This window comes from Rhinolophus sinicus, linkage group LG06, assembly GCF_036562045.2.
Source record: "Rhinolophus sinicus isolate RSC01 linkage group LG06, ASM3656204v1, whole genome shotgun sequence".
NCBI classification, from domain to species: Eukaryota; Metazoa; Chordata; class Mammalia; order Chiroptera; family Rhinolophidae; genus Rhinolophus; species Rhinolophus sinicus.
Window position 1 is genome coordinate 47,558,338 of NC_133756.1, and position 20,975 is coordinate 47,579,312.

At 31.2% G+C, this 20,975-nt stretch overlaps 1 protein-coding gene across 10 annotated transcripts in view; it reads left to right on the plus strand.

Moving 5' to 3' along the window:
- PRKACB (protein kinase cAMP-activated catalytic subunit beta) overlaps positions 1–20,975 on the plus strand; it is a 104,984-nt gene that overhangs the window by 63,490 nt on the left and 20,519 nt on the right. For 4 of the 10 annotated variants that reach the window (XM_019715236.2, XM_019715231.2, XM_019715240.2 and 1 more), the window contains exons 2-6: positions 9,518–9,579; positions 11,722–11,850; positions 16,471–16,569; positions 17,600–17,682; positions 20,555–20,681. In XM_019715236.2, coding sequence (XP_019570795.1) covers positions 9,518–9,579; positions 11,722–11,850; positions 16,471–16,569; positions 17,600–17,682; positions 20,555–20,681 — 500 coding nt within the window. Of the gene's footprint in view, positions 1–3,622; positions 3,647–5,208; positions 5,233–9,517; positions 9,580–11,721; positions 11,851–16,470; positions 16,570–17,599; positions 17,683–20,554; positions 20,682–20,975 lie in introns of all 10 variants that reach the window. The other 6 variants (XM_019715232.2, XM_019715234.2, XM_019715235.2 and 3 more) reach the window with 2 other exon arrangements.

The following is a 20,975-nucleotide window of genomic DNA, read 5'->3' on the forward strand; positions in this document are numbered from 1 at the left end:
AATCACTGCAGGAGAGTAATGATATGAAGAACTAGCTTGATAAAAACCTCCAGAATGTAGGGGACATGGACAGGATTGAAATTATGAGGTTAAAACTATATTAGGTTAAAGTAGAAAACTCTACAAATTGAATGAATAGCATTCCCAAAGAACAGATAATGACTAACAGAACAGAAGTAATAATAAAAAATATATATGATTCAAGAAAACCTCTCAGTTGAAGAAAAATTTGAATCTGTAGATTGAAAGAGCTCATTGTGTTTTGACAAAGATTAACAAAAGACACCATCAGTTAAATAGATCTTGATGGAAGTTTTGAACTTCAAGAATTAAAAAAATGAATCTCACAAATATCCAGGTCTTTTTGCATCTTACAACTTAACATAAAGCTAGTCTTACACAGAAAAAAAATCCAAAAATTGGAGATTTGAATATCCTTCTAGAGCAAAAATTAATGAAGATACAACAGCACCTAGAAATGCTGAATAAAATATAGTGAGCATGCCTTTAAATGAATACCTGAACTTACAGAAATATAATAGAAACCCTCAGTGTGCAAAAAAGTGATATGGTGAATGAAAACTAGAGCTGTAGGAGGGAGCATACTTTGACTATCCCAAGGAGACTTTCATACCTTGGTTACCAAAGGACTTTGGTTTCAAATGGCTTTACAGAGACAGAAGACAATTTATTTGATCCACGCAATGTGGGATTTTTTTAGACTCCTATATAAAGCCAGGATCCTCAAAGTATCATAACTTCAGTGAGAGAGTAGATTAGAAATTAAAACCTCTTCACTAACAAAGAGAGAAAATAAGGCAGCTTCTATCTCTTGGCTTGGGTTCCAGAGGACAGGACAGCGCTATGCATGCATGTGTGTGGGATGGCTCTCCTGAGAGTTTGTAATCAATTGCTTCTCCTCCAGTAGAGTTCAGGTTTTCATCTGTATTAATTGTGTGGTCTAAGAATCATGAATAAGATGAAGCACGTTATTATAACAGTCCCAGGCTAGTAACATCCACTGGATGCCAGGCAGGTGCTAACACAAAACATACTCTCTAGTCAAGCTCTGCAGGTTGCTCATATAAAGCCCCACTGAACTTTGAGTTCACAATCCAAAATCAAAACACACACACACACACACACCTATAAATGCTATTCAACAGCTACAACAGGATTAGATCCTTATAAAAATGTCAGAGAGGAGAATTGTCACATACAGGCTACCATTTAAAATTAATAATCATATTAAATATGAGAAAAAATTGTATGCACCTCTACAGAACCTCAAAATATATAACACAAGATTGACCCATTTAGAAGGAAAAATTATATAAGATTTATAGATATACATAAAAAATTTTCATCCAGTAATTAAAAGAATACACAGAAATACAGAATACTAAACATACTCAAAATATTTTGAAGAATTGATATAGCCATGGTGTCTGACCACAAAACAATTTAATCAACAATAAAAGACTAAATAAACACATACATTTTATATCTGGGGATTTAAAAATTCAGATGACTCACAGATCAAGAATTCACTTACAAATTTAAAACTCAATATATATCAAAACTTGTGGGGTGTACCTTAAGTGGATTTAGAGACAAATTTTTAAATGCTTATAGTAGGAAAGGAGAAAGACATTAATGATGTAAATATTCAAATAAAGTTAGAAAGCACAGCATGAGCATAAACCAGTGAAATAGAGAATAAAGATACATCAGAGCCAAAGGTTAGTTTTAAAATAATTGATTAGAACTATACCTATTTAAGATTTAATCAGTTAAAATCCTTACTCAAACTTAACAAAATGAGGACTGGACCATTTTACAGTCAAGTCCTAGGAAATATTCAAAGAACAAACATTTTAATCTTGTACAAAATCTCCCAAAGAATTAAAAAAGAGGAAGTATTCTTAAATTTATTTGAGTCTGGTATAGCCTTACAAGTAAAGTATGGGAAAAGAAAATTAGAAACATTTTCTCTGAAGTTAAGAATTGTCTATTTCTGTACAACATTGCACTATTAGCCATAACCTGCACAGTAAGACAAGAAAAAGATGGGAGGGAACAAAATTGTCATTATTTGCAGATGATATGTGGTTGTGTACATAGAACATTCAAGAGACTCTACCAGTATCATTTTAGAGTTAATAACAGAAACTGGCAAGATTGCCAGATATAATAAGATCAATATATAAACATCAACTATGTGTTATACATCAGCAGCAAACACAAACAGTAATTTTTTTTAGTCTCCCTTGTACAATAGCAACCAAAGTTTTAAAGAACCTAGTAGATAAATCTAATAAAAGGGTAATAGACCTTTGAGAGAAAATTATAGAATTCTAAGAGATATTTACCTAATCTTTAACAAGAAGATATGATTTACTATCCATTAGATGAGCAAAATTTAGAAAGTGATAGAACACATTTTTTTTGAGGATATGGATCCCCAAGGATATGGTGGCAATATAAATTGGCATAACCATTTATTGATCCACTTATTACTATCTAGTTAAGTTGAAATATGAATACTGTGTCATCGGGGGATCCACTCCTAGCTCTATACTGTCTGCAAGAAAGAATATTTAAATTTAGAACCAAATGGAAAATCTTTAGCATATGATTATGGTAAATGTAATATTACTCTGAGAAAAGGCCTCAGTGAACGATTAAGGAAGTAAAATACATTTCAAAGATTGCCTGGATCATTAGTTTTATGACTATAAATTTAGTGTAAGTTTTTATTACAAAATCCTATAGGGAACATCTCCAATCAAACATGGCTTGAATGGCCTAGAAAATCCACAGCCTCCCAGACAGAGAGCAAGTTGGGAGAGAAAGCATGTAATGTGATTAGTTGTGACTAGTACACTATGTGGGTTCATGGTGTATCCCTCTGTCCATACAGATACTAGTGCAGTTAATTTGATCATTTTTATAATTTGATCATTTAAATATATGTTTCACCAAAAGTTTTAATAGTTATTTACAGTTTAGTGAAAGCTAGTCAATTATAGTGTTCACTTGTAATTGAGACTTGATAAAGAATTAACTAATAAAAAAGCATAAGGAGAGGAAAGAAGAGGAAAACAAATATCACAATAGGAAATGTAGCTTTTACTGTCTTTAATTTCCAAACACCCATTCATGTGTGACTTTGTGTACGACTAATTGATACCTTAAAAAATGAAAGTAGGCATGGTCCCATCCACTGAACTACACAAACGCAACTGCAATAATTAAAGTTGGTTTTTGTAGCCACTATTATTTTTAAGGTTAAGTGAATTTGCTTTGAATGAACATGTTTGAATGTGGTAAAGCAAATCAAGTGTCCCTTCAGCAAAGTGAACACAATTGCTCTTCACATTAAAGGGACAGAATATAATGTTTCATTAACACATTTTTAGAATAAGGTTTTGTTGATTAAAAATAATATATATATCCAAAAAATTTGTTGTGATCCTTATATAAAACACTTGTATTTGTATGCTCAAGTATTTTTTTATTCTATTTCTCTGTGTAAATATACTAATGAACATATATAGATGGATAACTTGTGGGTCTGTTATTTTATATGTTATTTATCTGTTTATTCTTTTTGATCAAGCATGCAATTCATCAGAAGCTTCTGGTAGGAAACCACTTTTTACAGAATAATTCTGTTATTTTGATTGCTATAAATTGGGTTTTATGAGGTATTTTGTGGTAACTAAAATGTTTTATATTTAGTTTATTGAAAATATTTGTAGTATAGCCTGTGGGGTGGGGGGCGCGGTATTCTTAGAAATAACAAATGTAGAGCTCTAAAGAGGTGGGTGTTTAAAGTAGGGGTGGCAGAAGACAACTATTACACTTTGCTAGACATACACTCTCCAGAGGTTTTGGAAAGGATTGTCCTGTTCTGTAATTTGTTTATAGAACTTGGTATTTTCATACATAACTTTTCTCAGTTTCCACCTTGTTTTGTGTTTCCTGATATACACTAAATAATTCTTAAATAATGTTTCTATTAAGGTAAAGGATGAAAATAATTTAATCACAAAGTGATTAGGGGGGCCCAGGGATTATAATCTGTTCAGTAAAAAAGTATGTATTATTACAATAAAAGATACTACAAAGAAATATATAATTGCTTTAGTGCCTAATACTTGCTCTTTCCCTAATAGAAACATTTAGAGGAATCGCCCCCTCCCTTAGTCACTACATAATAGCCATTAAGGTTTAAAATGTTCGGGCCTCTAACCCCCACTGTTATCCCTCCTTGCTTAACCTGGCCCCCCTCTTCCTTAGCAAGTGACATGGAAACAATTGCTTCCATGATTGGGCACCTTCTTGCCTATACACTTCACCTCCCACTGCTGCTGTCCATTTACACCCTGTGCTGCAGCTATTACAAGTCAGATGTCATTTCCTGGATAAGTCATGCAGCTTCCTCCCTGCTTTTTATATAAGATCATCCCAGCCTAGAATGTCTTCTTCCTCAACTATTATCTGTCCTTCAAGATTGAGCACCAATGTTATTTACTATGCCTTGCTTTACAACCCAAGAATTGCCTCTTTCAAGCTTGCGTAGCACATTATAATTTCCTTAGTTGTAGTCCTTGCCACATTCCAGTATTATGGTTCACCTATCTCCCCATTAGTTTCTCATCTCCTTATTAGTGGAGATGTGTTTATTGTTTGTAGTGTTCCCAGAGTCTAGCTCAGTTTCTGGTACCCCTGAACAGTGCTCAATAAATGTTGAAAAAATTGTTAAACCAGCACCAAGGAAGTAAAATGCCTGAAAGACACTAATGTCTTTCAGAAGAGAGTTAACAAAATGTTATAATTCCGAGTGTCTTTTCCTACAGTAGAGTTAAGAATAAATAACAAAAGTCCGGAGATGGTATTGCAGTAGTTATAGGATGTGTGTTTCAGTATATGCTACTTCATATTATTAGCACTATTACTATAAGGAGTTAAAGTGTTTATACTGATTTTGGGACTAAACAGCAATAACTGATTTTATTTCTTTACCATTTAATTTTAAAATGTCCTCTCTGAGTATGTTCAGTCAAATAATTGAGTTTCTACATCATTGTTCTATTTCTGTATTATAATATTCTGGGAAAATGTATATAGATGATTTCATGCTACTCTGTTCTTTATATGAGTGTTACTTAATCATTGTTTAATTTATTTTTTGGATACAAGCTTGCTCCTCTTCAGAAGTATCTGGTAGGCAACTGCTTTTTAATTAAAAAAAAAATGTTACCTTTGAAACTTTTTATTTGGTTGTTTGCAAGTTGTTGTGCACCTCATAAAATTATATTTTTATGAAGTAGACGGAGTTAAAAAAACAGTTTAGTTGAGGGAAATTGTTTAGTTTTATGTTGAGTTTTATCTATAGAAATGGTTTATATTGCAATTTCTTGGGTGATATTTTAGAAACAACAAATATAGCTCTAAGAAGCAGTGAGAGTTGTAAAGGGTAGCAGTAGATTAACACACACCACTTAAATTCGATAAACTAAGTTAATGAATGGTTTGTGAAAGAAAATATACTGATGTAAATTTTGTATAAAGCAGCTAATATTTTAATTAGGTATTTATCCTAGGAAGTTTATATGCTATTTTGTTTTATTTTCTGTTTGTTTCTCTTCTATTTTTTTTTATATCCATTGTAAAAGTTAAGTAATATCTTGTTTTTATTGCAAAGAGATGTAGAAGATGGCGGTGACATTTACCTCATTACAAAGAGACTGGAGAACCCAACATCTGAAGTAGTTGTAATTTGTATATTAATAATTTCTAAATTCTTACCAAATATGAATGATAACCTCTTTAAAAAAATTGGATAATGGCATACAATAACAACATGCTGTTTTCATAATAAGTAGTAATGTAGTTTATCCAACACAGAATCCAAAAATGCCTAATAAATAAATTTACTAAATATAATTAATGAAGCATTCTTATTCATTGTAGAATTATCTGCATATCATGGAATAAGGATGTGTCATACTTGAATTTTTAATAAATTTTCCTAATGCTTAAAATGAACTTTGTAATCTAATATTTAAATTATGTCCTATGTATAAACACGATATATTCAAACATATTTTAAGGGTGATAAGAATTGTTATTTTAATGTCCTTCTGGAAATGCCTAAAAACTGTCACTTTGTTTCTTCTTTCTTCATCTTGTAAATGTGGGTAAACTTTCCTACAGACCAACCCTGAGGGAACGTAGAGATTACTTTGGTAGGCTCATTTATTTAGAATACAATGTGATAGGCCCTTGAAATAATACAAACTGAAAAGGAAATAAATTTATTTGGAACATAAATATAATTGCAATGTATACTCCTAAGAAGAAATTCAATTGATATTTGGTGTGTCCTCATTTTTGTAGTACCTGGTTTGCCCCTTTATTGATCACTACAGAACAAAATATATTTGCAGAAAAATCTTTCCTTGAGATATTTTTTCCTAAGGAGAGTTACTAATCACTGTTAGGTCCTTTGTAGATAGGTACCCATGATCACATGTAGCTAAGAAGTGTTAGAGCCAAGATTCTAGCTCACATGTGCCAAACTCCAAAACCTTTGGCTATTTCAGGATATCACAGTGGTTTAAATAGTTAACTATAGAAATGGCTTATATATTAGAACACAAGAAGAAAACAAAAAAATGCAGAACTTTAAGCATATGCTTTATAGGGAACTCGATTAAATGTGCTGCAGTGTTTGGCTGTCTCTCCCACCACTTAGTTTATTAATTAGCTGCTAACACCTTATGTCAGTGGATATAAACTTGAAACATAACCAGAGAAAAGCATTTAGAAAGTTAAATTCACCACTGTATAAAAATAATAAAATTCAAAACAAATACATATGGTTCTGGATTGCCTATTGTTTTAGAGTTATTCATAATCCAGCATATTGTGAAATATTTTATTTTTGTTGTCTATATTTATAAGATGCATATTTTGGTTAACTGATATTTTTACAAAGAGTTAACTATGTTCATCTTTGCATCTAAATAATGTACTTATGAACTAGATATTTTATGTGTGTATATATATACTTATGTGACAAAAAGTGCTTCAGGAACAGAGTTTTCTTCATAGAACTTTTAAATCACATTATAGTTAATGCTTATTCTTTACTCCAAAAAGGAATCTATTTATTGAAACAATTCACAAAATTTAAGATCTTTGATTCATACCCATTTCTGATAGTTATATAAGACATTTATGAGAAATGTTGTTTACTTTCTACAGTGCTACTTGACAGGAAACTCAGAGTATTGATGAGACTAGAGAATATTTCAAAGAATTTCCTAAATATCTTGCTAGTGAATAAAATTAAGTAGCACCTGAAATTTTTCCTCTAGCTTATTCACCAAGTAAGTAATGGAAATTTTCTATCAAACCATCTTTGGCAGATACTGCCAGTCCTTCCTTTGACCAGTTATGTTTTCTTAAACTCCAGATCCACTTAGCAGAAAGTGACAGGAGAAGCTGAAACAGGATGTTAGGAAGGTTTTCTTTTTATTTCTCTGATTCTCTTCCTTGTCTCCAAATTATCTCTACTCAGGCAGGCATCTGGAGAGTTTATACTGCAACTAAATGTGTGAGTTCTATAAATAGAAGATAAAATATTTTTTTCAAAAGAAATCAGAGGTATACTTTGGGAATCACAAGTTGTTTCTTAAAAGACACAGTTGCATTTAGCAATAAATTATATTTTAAATTTGTTTTTAGCTGTCATTTCCAAGTCAGTGCCATGTGCAGATATGTCTGCTCCATGAAAAAAAAGATCTTACTTATAAAACCACTCTTCTTTAATTGTATCTAGTACACTAACTTGTAGAAGTAAGATGACTTAAACCATCCTAAACTCAAAGAAAACGTAAAAGTTTTCTACGCCCAAATCCACCCTGGGGAGGAATTAGACCATGTTTGCATAATTAGGTGCAATTATTTGATTCATTGTTTTGGTGGATGAGATTTTCATACAATGGGAAAATTCTAAGTTTAAAAATTATTTTTCTCAAACTTTCTAAAATAGGTATTTTAACAGCAAAATACAGATGACAGTTTAAAATAGTAAAATAATGTCTTCAGAAATGCACACTCTTATGTGACTTAAAAACTAATGTCTGCCATTGGTGCCTGTCATCACTATTTTGAAATCTCAAAAAGTTTAGAGTGCCAACAACCTTTTTGGTTCATAACAGTGTTTTGCCAAAGTACTTAACTGGGTATAAGGCGAAATAATACTGTGTGTTTTAAAATGCCTCACTTTAATATTACCACAATAGTAAATGATCTCATTAAAGAATTTGTCAGTTCCTCACTTCTACTTTTGTCTTTTCATTATCATCATCATCACCACCACCACCATCATCATTTGTATTTCTGAAATACATACCAGTGTACCACTCCATGTTCAGTTTGTCTAACCTTTCACTATTTGAACCTTATTTAAATCCTATTTTCTGCTATTTTTTTCTTTATTTATAGATTCAGATATCAGAGAAATATTGAGAACTTTCTGAACAAAAAGACTAAAATAATTATTTCTTGTATAGTTAGGTTTTGCTCTCATCCCTAACTATAGGAACAAGAATACATACTGTTAATGCCATTTTATCGCTTTGGAATTTTTGTCCATTTGTTTTTAATCAACAAAGTTGTTTATAAACAGAAATCATTGATAATAACTTTGTGGAAAAACAATGAAAAAGAAGAATCTTTTTCAATGATTCACCATTTAACAAATCTAAAACTGCAAACCTCAGCTTTATAAAATAATGTGGCTATTATTATTATATAAACATCAGGTTTTGAATTGCTTTACTTCAGGGTACATTTGAAATTAGACATTTGGTTTTGCTCCAAATTTAGAATGAGATTTTTAATGGGTTTTTTTCTGTTTGTTTGTGATGTTTAGTTCTGTTTTATTTTCAGATCTTTGTGGATAATTTTTATGTTTTAGTTTGTGGTTTGTGTTTTTCTTTTCTCTCTCACCTTTAGTAGAGAGAACACAAATCTAATAACATAAATCCTTACACATGAAAATAACCCTTTATCAAAATCAATAATTTTTGAAACTCTACAAATCAAAAGTTCATTCTCCAGCTGTTTTCAGTTCTTATGTTTAAAAGCTCTGTTGCCCCTTTAAATTATCACTGCTGATTTATTTGCAGTCAGTATTTTGTCCTAGACTAATTTCTAACTTTTTTACATTACTTTCACGTATGTTTTCGGGAACAGTATTTTTATCATTAGATTTGAAATTATTAAAGTGATCTCCATATAGAAAGATATGAGAGATTTTTAGAAATTTGAGAAAATGTTTGCTTCCTGTTTAGAGAAACTGAATAGATTTCTAGTGTATCAGGGTTGTGAATACACATTTCATGGCAACCATAGTTGACATAAGTCTGTTTTTAAAGCAAGTATATTTATATATAATACAAATATTCTTACAAGACTTTTTTTTATGTATTTTTAGTGAAAGAATTTCTAGCCAAAGCCAAAGAAGACTTTTTAAAAAAATGGGAAAATCCTGCTCAGGTAAGAAATATTCAAATTTTTATATGATTTAAAAATCCTATGTTAAGTAAAATTGTGATTCTTGCCTAAATAATTTACTATTTGCAGAAACTTTAACTTTCAAGTAACATTAATAAATATAAGCTTAACGTGGGAATTTTTGTCATAACATGTTTTGACTTATTAATAATTTTATGTATGCCTACATTGGAGAAGAAACTAATTTTTAATATAATACCTGGTTATAAATTTTGATACTAATTCCAAGTTGCTACAAACTCTTCATATTTTCTAATATTAGAGTAATTTTTATTTATGCCTTTGCTAGCATATTATTTTTATTAATTATGAAAATGGGGGTCCTATTGGCCAGTTTCAAATTCTTAATCACAAATACTTGGCTGTTGATAACATACCAAACCTAGGGATTCTTTCATAAACATTTTGATGGAGTAAGTTGTATATAATTTAAGTGCTTTAGATCTTAACAGATCTATAAACTCTATATAAAAAGAGTCCTCTATACTTGCCATAAAAATCTCCTTTTGAAGTTATAAATAATTAACAAACTTTAATAGTAGGTCAAATTTTGAAAACCCTTCTCTTAGCACAGTTATTATGCTTCAAATATTTGCTCACTAGAAAATATTTAAGTAAATGTTGTTTTATGAAAATACCATCATTACCAAGATTTAGAGCATGACCTATAATTTAAAATATAATCACCCTACTGATTACAAAAAGTTAGACATTATCTAACATAAAGCATTAATGGCGGTGAGGATGATGACACATTTATATGAAAAGCAATGACTAGCAAAAAGAGATGTTCTTTGGTCTATTAATGAATTTTGTTTCCATTATTTATTTGGGAACTATATTAAATATTTCAATCCATCTGTGTTGATATAACCAAAAATTAAATATTAATTCATAAGGTTAAATAATTAATTCAATCAGAATTAGAAGGACTTCTTCTTTCTACATTGCCATAGAATCTCATTGCCATTTAAAGTTATTGAAATTTGAAATTAAATTATAATGAAAACAAATGTTGTAAGTAGAAACTTAGAGTCGCTTGCTCTCTCTGTAATGATTCAACAGGAAGATAAGCTATTTCTCAAAGGCAAGATTTGATTTGTAATAGAGACAAAATCCAACTACAATGGACTTTGATAGCTCTCTAGATTCCTCTCTTATACAAGAATCATTCTGCATCACGTTTTTCGCAAGCTAAACACTGTATAGACTGGCCCTTGGAAATATTTTTTTCTAAGATTTTCATGGAGATCTTTGTAATGAAAACCTATTAAAGAAATGGGTCAGCAATTACTCCTTATTGCTATTTAGCATATAATTTGTTCCTAGTAATTTTCGTTTTGTTGTGGCAGCAGCAAATTCAGTAGATTGATGCTTCCAATTCTTTGCTTCTAGGCTATAGTCAAAGCCAAACAAAGATGTTTGCTCATAACAAAGCATCTATTCAAGGAGAAAAAAGAGACTGATTATTGTTCTGGGACAATGACTCTTGGTTATCTTTGTGAGAATGAGGAACTCTTCTTTCCTTATTACTGTTTTAGGTAATACTGGGTTATTATAACATCAGAAAGAGAAAGCCATTAGGATCTCTCGCTCTGTTATTACCTAGATCTATATGCTCATATAAAGATAGAAATTAAGTTCCACAGTGCTTTCTTCAGAGGTAACTCTAGTGAAAGGACTCTGATCCCTCAGATTATGTATTCATTACTGTTATTTCCAAGTGCACTAAGACTATATGGCCTTCATGATTGTTTTTGTCAGTGTACCTCTGGTCAGTTTGTAATTATTAAAATATGAAACTAATTTATTAGAAGTCCAATACTAGGAATTTATATTTGAATATGACCATTGGTATTTCAGCTGTGGTTCTTATTTCCTCCCATTACTATTATGCTTTGTTTGGTAATACAATTCTCTTCTCAAATATTAAATCCTTTCTTATTCAAAGGGAAAAATAGAACCAATAACTTGGAATCTCACTAGTCTTTTGTATTGTTTTTAAATGGATGGTTATAAATTAAATTATGTATTCTGATTATCATTAAATCTATTATAGTTAACGTAGTCTTCTTACGAGAATTTCTCATTTTAAAGTTTATTTTATTTTTCATGTACCTGTAGAATAATGCCGGCCTGGAGGATTTTGAAAGAAAAAAAACCCTTGGAACAGGTTCATTTGGAAGAGTCATGTTGGTGAAACATAAAGCCACTGAACAGTATTATGCCATGAAGATCTTAGATAAACAGAAGGTTAGTGTTTTTGTTGTTATTTACTTGAGGGGTAAACGTCACTTTCATCAGCTAGATTATTTAATAGATGCAATATAATGACTTAACCATTGACACCTTCAAATAATTTTATTGTTGCACTTAATTTGCTTTCTGATGAGTATATGATCCATTTTTATAGTTTTAGGATATAGAAGTACATTATTTCAATAATTATTTATACATATAACAGGTATGTGTATGTTTCTAAAAAAATATTGAATTCATCATGTAAAGAACACGTATCTCTACTACATTCGGCCTTGTGGAAAAATGCAAGAATAAATCACTTGATCCTTAGATTGAGGTAACAGAAACTTAGTGATTTTACTTTATGACTTATTTTAATTAAGTAGAAGCTCTCTTGTTTAACATGATTGATTTAAAATTTGAAAACCTACATACTATACAAAATATCAAATCATTATGTTATATATTTAATACTAATAGAATGTTATATGTCAATTATATCAATAAAAATTTAAAAATAATTTTAAGTATTTATCACATAGTGGTATATCTAAAGAATCAGGATATATCAATTACTCATGCTTTAAATATTAAGCTTCTATTTTCTTTGTAATCACTTATAATTAAATAAAAGAAAAATGGCAAGTCTTGATATATTATCTTATAGATACTATGTTCCCAGGAATGATAATTTGGCTTACTGGGTTTAGATAGTAAGAAAATGTAGAGGAAACAGTCAGGGTTACAGATAGTGGCTAGACTAATGCTGTCTAATAAATATAATATGAGACACATATGTAAATTAAAATTTTCTAGTAGCCTCATATTGAAAAAGTAAAAAGAAACAGTTGAAATTAATGTTAATAGATTCTATTTAGCCCAATGTATCCAAAATATTATCACTGCAGTATGTAATTAATATAAAAATTACTGAGATATTTTACGTTCTTTTTTTCTCACCAAACCTTTGAAATCTGGTGTGTATATTACCCTTACAGTATATCTCCATTTGGGTTCGCCACATTTCCAGTGTTAAATAACCACATGTGGCTAGCAGCTACCATTTTGGACAGCACAGCATTAGACTGGTCTGAGGTTCCAGTCCAAGCTCTGCTTTAAAACAAAAGACAAAACTATTTTTATACTTTAAAATATTTAGGGAAGAACTTTTTAATTCCTTTTTTGGTAAGACAGTGACTTGTTAATAAGTAAGTTACTGAGAAAGCTACCTGGGGATAAATCATGACGGAAGAGTATTCCCCAGAATAATAGCTGTTATTTTTTTTAATTTTAATTTCTTGGGGTGACAATTGTTAGTGAAATTACATAGATTTCAGGTGTACAATTCTGTATTACATCATCTATAAATCCCGTTGTATGTTCACCACCCAGAGTCAGTTCTCTTTCCATTACCATATATTTATTTGATCCCCCTTACCCTCATCTCCCACCCCCCAACCCCCTTACCTTCTGTAATAGCTGTTATTTTTAGTCATTTCTCCATGGCAGTGTTCTGGATCTTTTCATAATTAGGACAAAGACTTTATATTCTGATTTTTTTTCAAGTTTATTTATGTTAATTTGCTAAAGCTAAGTAATCAAATAACACTCCATAATAACCTTCTTTTATGTCAATAAAGTCACAAATCTTTCAATAAACTCTTTTTTGCATCTTCTGTCTTAGGGTTTATGGGGTGAGGGGAAGAAAATCAGTACAGAAATTAAGGAAATCACATTTCTTTATTCCATATTATGTGTTAAGCATGGCTAAGCACTTTATGTTTACTGTATCAGTGAATCTTCACAACTTTGTATGACATTAACTCCCTTTTAAGCCAATAGCCTTTCTATTTAAGTAGTTGTTTCAAAGTCAAACAGCTAGTGAGATGAATCAGGAATTTGACCTACGGTTGTCTGATTTCTGCATCTATATTCCTTCGTTAATTTTTCTTTTCAAATGTATTTGTTATCGCTAAGATCTTCCCTACTACCCACCAGTTGGTCCCTCACTAACATTAACTGGGCTTTCACAATAACATCTTAATTTCCACAACCCCAGAGTTTTCACCATCTACTAATTTACCTTCCTCACTACCAACAAAGTTTTCTTATCATATCATCTCACTCATTCAAACAGCTTCCTGATGTTTATTATTAAATGAAGTCAGAACTCTGCAGCCTATTTCAAACCCTTCATTATTTTCTCCCAAACTCCACTGTAGTCTTATCTCACGCTATTCCCCTACACGTCCTCTATACTCCACTTCTCTGGAACTTGACCCACAGAACTATACACAGGTAGTGCTATGCTGGGAGGGGTGGGAGTATATGTGATAATATATGGCCTGCTTCCTTATTAATAACTCTTCAAGGGTTTGACTGAAAAAGAGCAGTTGGTAAGTAAACATTTATAAGTGTTTTTAATAGATTTCAACCACCAGAAATACTAAGAAGTAAATATAAATATTATATGAATTTTGAAACTAAAACATGGACTAAACTCCCAGGGGTACTTGATACTTTTCTCTGCTATTTAGCGGTACGTCATTACCAAAATTTGAGAACCACTGTCCTAAGCTATAGCTGACTGGATCTAGCACTCAGATTTACATTTGTATATTTTCTCCCTTCAGGTAATGGTTCTGGATATTAACCGTGACTGCACTGTCTCCTCCATCTTTTCCTAATCTTTGTTATCTATCCATCATTAAGACCCAGCTAAGCCCTCACCTTTTAAAATAGATTATAATAATTGACAAGTTTTGACCTTTTACTTTGTGCCAGGCACTATGTTGTCACTTGACATGCATTATGTCACACAGTCACTTGTAAAGTAGTGTTATTGTTATATTATTATCAGCATTTTATTGATGAAGAATCTAGGACTCAGAAAGATTATGTACTAGGTCTAATGTAAACATTTTCTCCTCTGAACACTTATGACATCATAACCCTCACTTGGCAGTTGCTCATATATTGCTATTCACATATTCATGCGCCATCCTTCCTAATAGACTTTATGCAGCATGCAGGCAAATGCACATTCTGTGAAAGAAGCCAATCTGAAAAGGCGGCATAGTGTATGAACTATATGACATTCTGGAAAAGAAAAAACCTATAGAGATAGTGAAAAGATCAATGGTTGCCTCGGGTTAGTGGGGAGCGAAGGATGAATAAGTGGAGCACAGAGGGTTTTTAGGCAGTGTAACTACTCTGTATGTATTATAATGGTGGTTACATGTCATTATACATGTGTCCCAACCCACAGAATGTACAGCACCAACAGTGAACCCTGATGTAAACTATGGACTCCACGTAGCAATGATGTGTCTGTATAGGTTCATTGATTGTAACAAATGTACCACTCTGGTGGGGAATGTTGATAATGGGGGAAATTTTGCATGTGTGGGGGAAGCAGTTATATGGGAAATCTCTGTACCTTCTGTTCAATTCTACTGTGAACCAGAAACTGCTAAGAAAATAATCCCTTAAAAAAACCAAACACAAACCAATAGTAATTCTCCAGGTAATGTTATATAATGTATTGTGGTAAGTATGGACTAATTAGTTCTGTAACTAGTTAGAATGTGGACAGTAGTGAGTCAACCATTTCATGTTACAGATAAAAACAACAACAGCAACTGAGATCCTAAGAGTTGAAATAACATCTCCAAAGTCACAAAACTAATTAAATATGAATAGGAGACCTAGATTACAACACAGATCTTCTGACTCTTAAGTCAATTATTCTTTGCTCAACATTATTTTTATACTATAATTTTATACACTAATTATTGGATGGTATCTTTAATTATCTTTCTTGTTCATATTCAACTTCTTCAGTTCTATGACTACTCCACATTGATAGTAAGCCTTTATCAAGAAAGAATGTCACCTTCTAATGATTTACACACATATGATTATTTACGTCTCCCTAAGGTCACCTTTTCTTAAATTAAAAACAGAATAACGTGGGATAGAATAACTGTCTCCATGAAGTCAGGATAAATTGCTTTCCCCTGCTATGTACCTGATTGAGTAGACAATCCAGAGGAAGCCCAATTAATCCCAAATGACCTATTTATTATAAACATAGCTGTTTTTTGCCAATATTCTGTGTATCCTCTTTTGTGGCTGTGCAAATTGAATTTTTAGGATTTGTCTTGTATTTATTCATGTATTATAAAGTGAACAAATGTTTCGTTTATACCCACTGTTTTTCAATTATTGGCTTTTCCTCAATCTTTAATTTCATTACTGATCCTCTGAAGATGTAAATCAATACCTGTTTATTGCAGTGATTTGTGCCAGCTCCTTAGTGAACTAGAAGTCATTAGGAACTAAGTATTTTCACATATTATTTATTAAGTAATTTATTATGAGTCTAATTCTTCTTAGCTCTTGCTTCTTTATTAAAAACCGTAGTTGACCATCTTAAGACCTCATTTTAAATCTTCTGTTAGATTTTTCATTTAAATCTGATAAATCTATCATCCTTGTCCAACTCTAGCAATTTTGTTTACCGAAGTTCATTATTATATGGAAAACATTTGTTTAATATTTTCTTGTAAAATTATAGTAACTTTTAAATTCCATTCAAATACATTTAACATATTTATCTCTCAATTACAGGTTGTTAAACTGAAGCAAATAGAGCATACTTTGAATGAGAAAAGAATATTACAAGCAGTGAATTTTCCTTTTCTTGTTCGACTGGAGTATTCTTTTAAGGTAAATTTTACTAATATCCAAATAAAATATTTTCAACCTCATATACATGTTTTTTAAATATAAAGTTATAATATGATTCTAAGCCAGATGATAAACTAGGAGAATATGAATAAACAAAAAAAGTAAAATATTTTGGTTTTATATAACTAAATCTTATTGTACTTACAAACTTAGGTAACATGTGAAAAGGTTTTGGTTCTCCCTGGGGAATTTGTTAAAGGTAATGTGTAATTTTTCATGAGCTGTACTATGAAATCAATTATTTTAATTTATCAAAATCCATAGCAGTATCTTATTAAGCAATTCTTACATTCATACAAATTAATACACCTACATACTTTATTTTTGTTTTGAACATTTTCTGCCACTATCTCACCATTTACTTTCTCTTAGTAATTTGTGCTCTAGTCTTTTCATGTACGTAAGATAGAACAGTCTTTGGCCCTCTGCTCAACTGTCTCATAAACATACACACAAGATTTATTCTTTAACTTGGCAGCTGTTCAGTTCTTTGGAATGATACTTGGCATCTGTCTGCAATATCAATTCATATGAAACATTTTAATCTTTTTTCTTTTTCCTCCTTTATTCTTTAAATCAAATAAAGACCTGTGACTTCCTGATGATGTTAAAAATCATTCATCTCTCTGACCTAATTTAGCACATAAATTGTAAATATTCTTACTAACTTTTTCAGATTGTCATTACTTTGTATACACAGTAGCATTAAATTATTGCTGCAGTGTTTAATTGTTCAAGACTTAAGTGTTCCCTGCAAGAGTAGGAATGGGGAACAGCAAAAGTTCCAGACTAAATTGTAACAAGAATTCTAAGGGGAAAAAGTGAGTGCCCCAGTGCAGAAAAGTTAGAGCATTTTCTATTTATTCTCTCTTTCCCAGTGTTAGTAATCTGTCAGATGGATTTTTAAATTTGTCTTTTTCTAACTGAAGAAGGCGTTATCTTAAATTTTCTTAAGAAATAATCTTGGTTTCATAATTTTGATTTATTTATCCTTTTTATATTTTCATAGGATAATTCTAATTTATACATGGTTATGGAATATGTCCCTGGGGGTGAAATGTTTTCACATCTAAGAAGAATTGGAAGGTTCAGGTAACTAATGCTTTACTCTCCTTAAATCTTACTGTTTGCTTTGTTTTAAACCAAATTTTTAATTTATTGTCAATGCTAAAAATTTATGTCATTGAATTTAGTAATATTTTAGCTAAATGAAGAATTACGTGGAAATGTTAATAAGATCACACCATATTGAGTTTTAAAAATTAAATAAAAGCATCATGATACCAATGTTAATGTTCTACCATTGGTAGATATTGTGAAGCTCTATTATTTGAAGAATTTCAAGAAAATGCCAAAATTAGTTGAATTTAAACATACCAGTATTTATTGAACAAATATTAATTATGCAACTCCAGGGAAGTGGTTTGTGTAAAGATGAAGATAAAAAAGGAATATATAGAAAAGACAATAATGGTATCATAGTGATGAGATTATAAAAGGTTGTTTTGCACAAATTTAATGCTCTTTAAAGTTGTTTCTATGGTGATGTTTGAAAATACATACATAATTTATATGTACATAATTAGGTTATTACTAATAAAGTCATGCAGTTATTAAGATAGGTTATAGATTCTGTTATCTTTACGTGTGTGCAATAGTTTATAAGCTACTACTGTTCATTAATAATTACTAATAGAATGAAGCTGAAACCAGAGCAGGTCCAGCTTCATTCACTAAATTATATGTTGGCTCAATTAACACATAAGTATGAGTTCAAACAGGAATGATATGGTAATTAGGTTCATAAAACAATGATGAGAGACTTGGGTTATCATGAGATTATATTCAGTTATGGGCCAACATTAGAGATATATTAGAGCCTAAGCCAAAATTCATTTGTTGACCTAATATGTATAAGGCACCTAATACGTGTCAGGCACTGTTCTAATGCAAAGGAACTTTGTTTATCTTTAATAGTTGCTTTTACCTTTTGTTGTACTTTCTCCTACCATCCCTTGTCCAAGCAGGCCCAGGATCCTCATATTGCCCTATAATAATTCAAAGTTTTCCACTGAAGAACCTTAGCTATACCTGCCTTCAAAAAATATTTTGTCTATTTTCTGTAATTACAACTTCTTTCATTTGCAACTCACTGCACTTTTATTTCTTAAATATTTGACTCGGTATTAGGAGGAAAGCAAGTTGATTGATATAATTCACACTGAGACACTGTCTTTTCTAACCTCTCACACATACTACATATACACTTGAAAGGTTGCTAACTCACATCTTAGAAACTTTGAAACAGCGAGACTACTGAGTTATTGTTCAGCATGGATGGCTGTAATCAGAAACAATGGATTCGTTATGATTCTTTACTTAAACAGCATCTGTCTAGACTTTAAGCTGCTATAGCATTAAATCATCCTGCAGTGTACTTTGTTTTCACCTTTCAACAATTTGATTATAGATCTATGTAACGTTTGTGTTCCTCCAACAAACACCAATGTGTGGAAAATAAATGTAAGATTCTGAGTTTATCTTATATTTATGATGATAAATTTATATTCACTTATATGATAATAAGTGCATCTTATATTTACAGATGCCTGGAGAAAATAGGAGGGGACCTCCCAAGTCAAATGTTTCCAAGGTGTTAGGGATAAATGACCAGGATGGTTTTTCCAACCTCCCTTTACAGTGTTCTCCTCATTCCTTGCTATGACATAGGATGTAGATTGTTTGTGTTGGGGAGGGGCCAAAATTCAAAAAGCATTATAAAATATGGTCCCCCAAATGTATTTTTCTTTACATGTTTATTCATTCCATAAATATTTACTGAGCACCTGATGTGTATCAGGCTAGGAGCTAGGAAATAGTGACAAACAAAAGGAGCAGCATATACAGAAGGTGCCAAAAAATGTATACATATTTTAAGAAAAGAAAAAACTGTATTAAAATTGTAATGCTCAATACATACTGATAACAAAAGATGAATACATTTTTTTGGCACCCCCAGTATTATCTTTTTTTGGAATCTCTATTTCTGGTGCTACCAGATCAAACTTGTGCCAACCATCTTGAGGGAAATTCTATTCATAGTTAAGGTTTTTCATTGAGGACACAAATCTGAAAGTCACTGCAATTTGTCAGGCAGATTAGCAGAATTCAGTGTATACACTAGAAGATGAAATAGAAACTCAAACTAAAAAGTCAGTACATCCTTTTGGAGTAATGCTCAGAATGTGGCATCAAAACTACACTAACCTATCAATTGATCTAATCTACACCTGCAAGAACTGTATATATTTACGAATATACACATTATACCTGTGTTTATGTGTCTGTGTAAACATGCATAGTAAAAGATTTGGAAATGTAGACACCAGGATTGTATTTATGTTTTCTGAATGGGATTATGGGTGTCATTCTTCATTACTACTTTATGATATTTTTTCTATAACGAGCATATATCATTTTTATAATAGGAATAGTCTGGGTAAAATGGCATTAATCTGCAGATTATTACAGTTAAAGAGCTTCTGTGTAGTAAAATTCTTTAAGCACTTGAAATTTATGAGAAATGTAGCTGGAACCTATTATAGTAGCGATGGCCTTGATAGACAATCTAATTGGCACATTTGCTTTTCAATCATCCTCAGGGTCGGGCATAATCGTACATGCATCAATGTATTTTATGGCCAATAATAATTTAAAATATATTGACAATTTGAGAGTTATATTTTTCTTCAATATATGCTGCCCACTAAGCATATCAAAGATTTGAAAACAATTTAGAGATTAAATAAATATGTGGAAACTAACAAGATTCATTACATATGTTTCAAAGAAAAAATACTTTTTACTCCCAAACTACCTTAACCCCATGTTAATTTTTTATATAATTTACTAATTACTATGTGTTAACCCATTTTACAGAAATCAATGTTTTGTTCCTTTGTAGTGAACCCCATGCACGGTTCTATGCAGCTCAGATAGTGCTGACATTCGAGTACCTTCATTCACTAGACCTCATCTACAGAGATCTTAAACCTGAAAATCTCTTAATTGACCACCAAGGTTATATCCAGGTATGACCTGAACTCTTTATATATAATGTATTTGAGAAAATACTAGGTAAGAAGTTGTATGTATTTCACAACTACTAATATTGGATTTTTTTTTCTTTGATGGAGACAATTACTTCTTCCTAATAGTTTAAACTGAGCTTGTAGTTCTGCTGTTATTACGGAGAACAAAAAGTCCCATCAAGGATAGACCCTGTTTATATCTTCTGCAATTTGTAGCTGTGTACTGAGCATAGCCCCCTGCATAAAGAAATAGTAATAGCTAAATTTGTGAGTACTCATTTAGTGCCAGGCATT